At 40.0% G+C, this 8,168-nt stretch overlaps 1 protein-coding gene across 2 annotated transcripts in view; it reads left to right on the top strand.

Moving 5' to 3' along the window:
• The first annotated feature begins 637 nt into the window (after nucleotides 1-637).
• The window catches only part of MAP2K6 (mitogen-activated protein kinase kinase 6), a 94,381-nt gene continuing 86,850 nt past the window's right edge, over nucleotides 638-8,168 (top strand). For both annotated transcript variants that reach the window (XR_012154916.1, XM_073311641.1), the window contains exon 1: nucleotides 638-948. Coding sequence is in view for 1 of the 2 variants with exons in the window: in XM_073311641.1 (XP_073167742.1) it covers nucleotides 933-948 (16 nt within the window). In the remaining variant the exon portion in view is untranslated. The remainder of the gene's footprint in view (nucleotides 949-8,168) is intronic.

Below are 8,168 nucleotides of genomic sequence, written 5' to 3'. Positions count from 1 at the left end.
TCCTGGGGGAGTTAATTCCATGATCGGGCTCCAGCTCTTGAGCTCAGCAAGCTGCCCCCTACTGACTGATGGTTTCATTGATCCAGTGGAACATGGCTGTCCTTGGAGGCTGCTGGAGGAAGAAGACATGGTTTGTCATTGTCAGGGCGTTAGGACCAAAGCCATCACTGGACTGTGCTACACTGGAAGCCAGTGAATAAGCATTGGCGAGATGTGTTCTAGTCACCCTGTGTTGCTAAGCAGACAGGCTGCTGGATTTTGTACCAACATGCATAACAAGGAAGGACTATTATTAACTACCATAAACAGAAAAATGCACACAATCGCCAAAGGAATATTGTAACTAAGGAGAGAGTAATCTGCATCTCCCCCAGCTTGATCAAAGCCACACAGACTCAAAGGCTGCTGTTACCGTGACACTCCCTGTAAGCACAAGGACGTGCAGTCGTTTGTGGCGAAGCCGATTTCTGCCGTGTGAACGAGACGATTATTTTTTGCAATGCATCCAGATCGACTGTGCTGTGCAATGCACCGCAGCAACTGTCTCCCCCTTAAGGAAGCGTTCCATGGACTTCTCCGGGAAACTACATTACCCAGTGATCACCGCGGTGCTCGTAGGAAGGACGTCTGCGCACTAAGATACTCAGATCCAAGTTTGGAGCTTTTAGCTGCCAGCCCTGGCCCATCATGTAGGTGCAGCAGAGCCTTCCCTTCCATTGCAATTGGGGAAAAAATACTTTGCAATCTGTTTTGCAAGGTGTGCAATTGCACCGCTCCTCTCTGCAAAGAGATCTGCTGCAGCAAGTCAGAAAAACTCCAGTTGCATGAAGATTGAGCGCTTGCAGTTTGCATCTTTGTTGCAAAACTAGCTACAGAAGAGAGGCAAGGCAAAGTCTTTTGTGCTCCCCTCCCCCATCAAAGCAAAGGGGAAAATGTCTCAGCCGAGAGGTAAGGATCCGACTTCTGTTCCTTGCAAAATATGCAAAAAAGCATGCATGCATTTTCAAGTGCATGAATGCAATTTTCGGGATGCAATTGCATTTTGAAGTTTGAGGCTTTCAATTGCTTTCAGTTGCATTTCCTGTTTAGTATGTGCCTTTTTTGTAGACAGACACACACACACACAGTTCCTGTAAGGCAGGGCTTGCAGTTCAGCTGTGCATTGACGTTATTTGCATTCTTCTGCTGGGATTACCGAGCTCTTTTTGCCTTTTGCACAGTCAGGAGAGATAAAGAATGTTGAAGAGCACATGCATGCACTGCTGTATACATTTGCAAAATAGGCAAAATGCATCCAAACTGCGGATACTTTCAAGTGCAGCATTAAGCCAAACTTTTTTTAAAAAGGTCTCTTCAGGGGATGGAAGGTGAAACTTGAGTGGAGTTACTCGGAATTAAATATATACCTATGTTTCCATGAGAAAGTATTGTTCTGGTGCCAGCATTGAGATCATTTTCCACCGACATTCCCCCCCCCCCTAATATTTGGTAAGTTTTGGTCAGAGGCAGCGAGGGTGACAGCAGATCGCTGGGAGTCTGCAATGGAAGGCTTTTGTTTTATTTCACCATTAAAACAGGCTGGGGGCGGACTGGGGTACTACTCATTTTTTAGAAGCACTGGGGACTTGGAGAGAACGCATCCGATGAAGGGAGCTGTAGCCCACGAAAGCTTACGCTCAAATAAATGGAGTACTTGTGGCACCTTAGAGACTAACCAGTTTATTTGAGCATCAGCTTCCGATGAAGCAGGAAAGCTTATGCTCAAATAAACTGGTTAGTCTCTAAGGTGCCCCAAGTCCTCTTGTTCTTTTTGCGGATACAGACTAACACAGCTGCTACTCTGAAACCTGCTCTCTCTTTGTAAATCTTGGATTGTGCAGGACTCCTACTGCTTTGTAGCCCAAGGGGAGGGGGGGAAGTTGTGGGCGATTTTTTTTTTTAATTGTAAAAATGCTGGCGAACTGCAGTAAACGTCTCAGACAGGTCTCGAATGGCATAAGTAGGAGTCACTGCACATATTTGTCAGCAACGAGATTCCTGGGTACACAAGATGCAGCTTTGAGCTGGCTGGTTTGGCTCTCATATGGGGGCTGCTTAGTCTTGCATTTTGCAGCCATCAGGTAGCTTCTGGGGGTGGATTAGAGACATTGCCAGCCGGGGACACTTGGGAAGGTGATCCGAGGACTTTCGGGCAGTCTGTCCCGCAACTTTAGTGGCAATCAATACACTTTGATTAAGTGCAATGGGAAAGGACAGGGTGAGAGGGTAAGTTTATCCTTTAAATCAAGGGGTTGCGCTCATATTTCCCCCACCCCCAGTTTTCCTTTTGTACCAGATTCAGAGGGGTTATGTAATTTATTCCTAATTTGGATTTGCTGCAATCATCTTTCCCAGCCAAGTGGAGAAGTGTAGAAAAGTTTCCAACAGAAGGAGGCAAAGAAGTTTGACCAGATAAAATAGAACAAGAGGATGCTCACAGGACTTGTCACTAATGAGACCCCCAACATGCTGATCTATAGCTCATGCGGGGATCCTGCCTCATGTGCAGGGGGGAATGGAGGGATGGAAGGCGGATGGGGTGGGGTTCTTCCTGAGATTCCCCCAGCCACAGAGTTGGAAAAACTGATCAAGCAGGACCAGATGCCTTGTAGAAAAAGACTTTTAAGCAAGTATGCCTAGTAAAGGGAAAGCAGCCCATTTCTGGTTTTAACCTAGCTTTTTGCATTTCCCAGCAATAGCCCTGTCAGTTCCCTTCGGTACCAATAAAATGGAGTGGACAAGTAGCCAACCCACAAAACATTATTTCAGTGAATAGGCTCATTCTTGAATCCCTTTTCCGTCCATCCCACTCCATCATATGAGTGCCTTTAAGTTTACATTACTTTTGAATTGAGTCATCAACAGCCTTCCCCTACCTCAAGAAACTATTGAAATAGTCAGTCTTCAGAATGAAATAAAGGCATAACATGTTAGATCATTTAATATTGGATATGAAGTTTTACCTTTCCAGGCTTGTCAAAATAAAAATTTATTGAATAGCTCTTGCCCTTCAACTCTAGAATCCCCCCTCAAGTAATTTCCAACAACTTGTTCTGAAAAGTTGACTAAGATTATATTTAATTTGGTTTTGGTGCCTTTCTTCACAACGGAGATAATGCAGTGAAAAGAGATTGGTCAGTAAGTTTCTCTTGTACATACATATATCAAGTCTTGTCCTTGGTTTAAATGAAAGATCGGTATTTTTAGATACCGCCTTTTAGATGTACGTAACTGGAAATAAAATATTTCTATTCCATCAAAAATGTGTCGCCAACAGATTATTTGAGAGTAGAGACCATCCTCGGTAAAGTTCCTTCGTTAATTGAGAGGTAAGTCTTATGCAGATTTCTTTTCATTATATGTGCTTATAAACATATTAAGGCTCAGAATTCCAGTGCTAGAATTCAAAAGTTTTGTGGCAGGTAAAATACAAGTTAAGAAGGCAGGTCACGAGAAGGTACAGAATTCTAGTATCTCAAACATTAAGCAAATCACATGATTTCCTTATTTTTGTTAGTCAAGAGACTAAAACTACATTCGTATGTATGGAATTATTTCCTACCCTAAAGAAAATGCAGTAAAAATGAACAGAAAGAACTGGAAGGCTAGAATTATATGCAAGTATCATTTCTGTATCCCAGAAGTTAATTCCACCTTGATGTATGCAAAATAGTATGGAAGATTATCTGTTTGAGGAAATTACAGTACAGAAGAATTAGAATCAGTGCCAGATATGGAATACATGGCTGTCACAACTAATAGGATATCACAGAAAAAAAGTGATGAAATCCCTTATTACATAGATTCCTTGCTAAACACATGAAAGTCAGAGGCTGCAAGTCTGAATAAATGTGTTATATTTACTTTTTAAATCCATATTAAAAAACAAAAACCACCCTGTAGACACTTTCGGTTGTTTTTTTTTTTTTATGTTAGAGAAGTTCTGATCACAATCCTATACTGAGATCACCATGTGAGATAGTAAATATACTTAGAGCCCAGTTCCTGCATTTCAGTGATTCAAGTTTAAGGGTTTTTTTTTTTTTTTTTTGTTTTCAAATCAAGTTAAAACTCGATGCAGATAATGTTATGAGAAGCTAGTCACGTGTGACTCACTGACATATGTACTTATGGACTTTGATCAAAGGAAGTGCACATATTGAACGTTACATTTTATTTATATTTCATTGTTCATTTAATTTTTTTCCTGCTCTAAATAGCAACTGAACAGATGTAACACAAAATAGCAACTCCTGTTTATCATCTTTGTGTATAGCACCCCTATGGGTTTCTGCTGGTATAAAATTAACCTCTTCTAAGCTATGTAAAGATTCAGGTTAGTTATGTAATATCCACGTTTTCTCCACTGTGCTATTTCAGAACTTCTTGCCATTAACATATTGTCCTTACAGGCACTTGGCTAGGAGAGAATTTGCAAAAGCAGCGTAAAGTAATGCTTGGTGTAAATCCAGGAGGCTTGAAACTAGCGAGTTTGTCTAGTTGGGCAAATGCTGCAAATGTTAAGTTGCTTGCAGGAATTCTGCCCTTTTAGTTTGTAGGGTTCCCCCCCCATTTTTCAAAGAGGGTTAATTATGGTTCCCCTTGTATGGAACAGTAAAATATATTTTTTATTATGTGATTGGCCCCGCTAACGGAGCTGTGTTAAGAATAGAGAACACATTGTGCATTAAAAAATTGAGTGAATCTCTCAGACGACAAAGGAAGATATTTCAGTTTTCTCACAACTATCAAAAGGAATTTTCCTAGGGTTGAGAAAACAGAATGTGAAACTGAAGATTAAGGAGTGGAAGATTGCTCCTAGGCTATTAATCACTTATAACACAGAACTGACCAGTATTTTGAACAGCTGACTAAGTGGGAGTGGTTATAGCTTAGGGTTCCCCCTCTCTTTTATTAACTTAAGCAGATGCCATTGGCGACACTATACCCGTGCTTTTGATAAAGCAGCTTCCAACATCACTCTCTGTATTACCTATCGGTAGCCTTGGCAGCATTAGATTTTTAATTGGTAAGTGTCGGTAAAAGTTGATTTCACTGCACACGCAAACCGATGAAAAATATTTCCATTGAGGATAATCAAAACGTACATATAGGCAAAGTAAGAAAAAGCTGCTTGAGGACTTTGTAGAGTTAGATTTAAGGATATTTATTTGGTATGTTTTGACATGCAATGTTGACAATTTCTGCTTTAACTTTTTGAATCTCAACGTCTCAAAATCATTGTTTGGCCATCCCCTGCAGTTTCCCACAACTGGAAAATTTAAATAGATAAAAATAGAAAAAAAAAGGGCTTCAAAACAGGGCTGTCAAGAGATTAAAAAAATTAACTGCAATTAATTGCACTGTTAATAACAGAATACCATTTAAATAATTTTGGATGTTTGGATATATTGATTTCAATTACCACACAGAATACAAAGTGTACAGTGCTTACTGTATATTTCTGATTACAAGTATTTGCGCGGTAAAAAGCAAAAATAGTATTTTTCAGTTCACCTAATACAAGTACTGTTGTGCAGTCTCTTTATCATGAAAGTTGAATTTACAAATGTAGAATTACGTACAAAAGAATAACTGCATTCAAAAATAAAACAAACTAAAACTTTAGAGCCTACAAGTCCAATCAGTCCCGTTTCTTGGTCAGATCACTCAGACAAACAAGTGTGTTTATATTTGCAGGAGATAATGCTGCCTGCTTCTTGTTCTCACTTTCAGGTGACATTGCGAACAGGGGTTCACATGGCACTGTTATAGCTAGCATCGCAAGATATTTACATGCCAGATGATCTAAAGATTCACATGTCTCTTCATGCTTCAACCACCGTTCCAGAGGACATGCATCCATGCTGATGACAGGTTCTGCTTGATAACAATCCAAAGCAGTGCAGACTGACGCATGTTCATTTTCATCCTCTGAGTCAGATGCCACCAGCAGAAGGTTGATTTTGTTTTATGGTGGTTTGGGTTCAGTAGTTTCTGCATTGGAGCGTTGCTCTTTAAGACTTCTGAAAGCATGCTCCACACCTCATCCCTCTCAAATTTTGGAAGGCACTTCAGATTCTTAAACCTTGAGTGCAGTGCTGTAGCTATCTTTGGAAATCTCACATTGGTACCTTGTTTGCGTTTTGTGAAAGTGTTCTTAAAAACGAACAACATGTGCTCACTTATCATCCGAGATTACTATAACATGAAATATATGGCAGAATGGGGGTAAAACAGAGCTGGAGACATACAGTTTTGCCCCAAGGAGTTTAGTCACAAATTTAATTAACGCTTTATTTTTTTAACGAGCATCAGCATGGAAGCATGTCCTCTGGAATGGTGGCCGAAGCACGAAGGGCCTTATGAATATTTAGCATATCTGGCACATAAATACCTTTCAATGCTGGCTACAAAAGTCCCTTGGGAACACCTGTTCTTACTTTCTGGTGACGTAAATAAGAAGTGGGCAGCATTGTCTCCTGTAAATGTAAACAAACATGTTAGTCTTAGAAATTGGCTGAATAAGAAGTAGGTCAGAGTGGACTTGTAGGCTCTGAAGTTTTGCATAGTTTTGTTTTTGAGTGCAGTGACATAACAAAAAAATCGACATTTGTAAGTTGCACTTTCATGATAAAGAGATTGCACTACAGTACTTGTATTAAGTGAATTGAAAAATACTCTTTTGTTCACAAATATTTCCACTGTAAAAATGATAATCAAAAATATAAAGTGAAGAGTGTACACTTTGTAGTCTGTGTTGTAACAGAAATCAGTATATTTGAAAATGTAGAAAAACATCCAAAAATATTTAATAAAATTTCAATTGGGATCCTGTTGTTTAACAGTGCGATTAAAACGGCAATTAATTTTTGAGTTAATCTCATGAATTAACTGCAATTAATAGATGACCCTACTGAAAAACAACCATATATAAAATATGAATATTAACTAGAGTGTGTATTCTGCCAAGCCTACTGATCAGGAAAAGAGTGCATACTCTGGGCTCACCCTCTCACACCAGGTCGTCTCTCCAGATGCTGCTACTGGAAAAAGGTGCTGTGGGCGTTTGTCCCACATGTTTTGGAGCTGAAAGTGGTTCTGTGAACACACTCTGTGCTGGTGAGAAGGAGTGGCTCTGGCAGAAGGGCTCCTGAGGGTGCCCCTTGCACTTCTTATATGTTTGATGGGAAGTTTTGTTGCCAGCTGGCTCTGGTTTTAGGAATGAGAGAGTGAGCAGGGTTTGCAAAATGCCAGTTGGATGCTAAAGCGTATAAGGTATCCCGTCCTTCGATCTCTGAGCCACTTGTCACTCACTACGCTGTAATAGCATGGGTGGAATGGCCGACATACTTTCTAGGACACCAGCTTTGCACAGTGCGTTGCAGACCACTTGCTGGTTAGGAGTATTTGAGAAAATGGAAGTGCTAAAATAATTTGAGCTATAAAAGTGATAAAGTAAGGAAAGGGAGAGAGTAGGGTAGAGACTAGTGCTCTTTTTGGGTCTCAAATGACTTTAAACCTCACAGCAACCCTGTGATATAGGGGAGGGATATTTTAAGAAGCACATCACTCACCACTGAAATGCAGCCACCTCTGGGGTGAAACAAGACAACTACTTAGCAGCCTCTTGAAATATCTTCAGCTATTTAGGAGAAGGGAGTGAAGATCATCATATTCAATTAAACCGGCTAGAGGGATTTAGAGAGGTAAATATTAATTCTGCCCAAAGACATTGGAGTTAAAGGGATCCAGTCAACATGAAAATTATACTTCTGTCAATAGTACGTACCAATTTTAGTTACAAGTAATATCTATGACAATTGGGGGGGGGGAATTCCCCCCCCCCCAGTATTTTCTTTAATCAGTCAGTTTCTTCCTTGCTGAAAGATTCTTAATAAAAACTTAAAAAAAAAAAGTTCTTGTAAGTTTCTTATTAGAACCATTTTAAAAAAGGATTTCAAAAACCAACTTCAAAACCATACTAACAGAAATTGTTTTAAAGTAGTTTTTTAAAAGTCAAGTTACAGAGGAACACTTTTAAAAGGTAACATGGGACCTGGAATGATCACGAGAGAGACACAGCTGAGGTCCTGATCATGTATCATTGAAGGCACATTGAGCATCGC

The sequence above is a fragment of the Lepidochelys kempii genome, chromosome 14 (genome assembly GCF_965140265.1).
Source record: "Lepidochelys kempii isolate rLepKem1 chromosome 14, rLepKem1.hap2, whole genome shotgun sequence".
NCBI lineage: Eukaryota > Metazoa > Chordata > Testudines > Cheloniidae > Lepidochelys > Lepidochelys kempii.
This window is presented reverse-complemented; position numbering and strand designations above follow the sequence as displayed.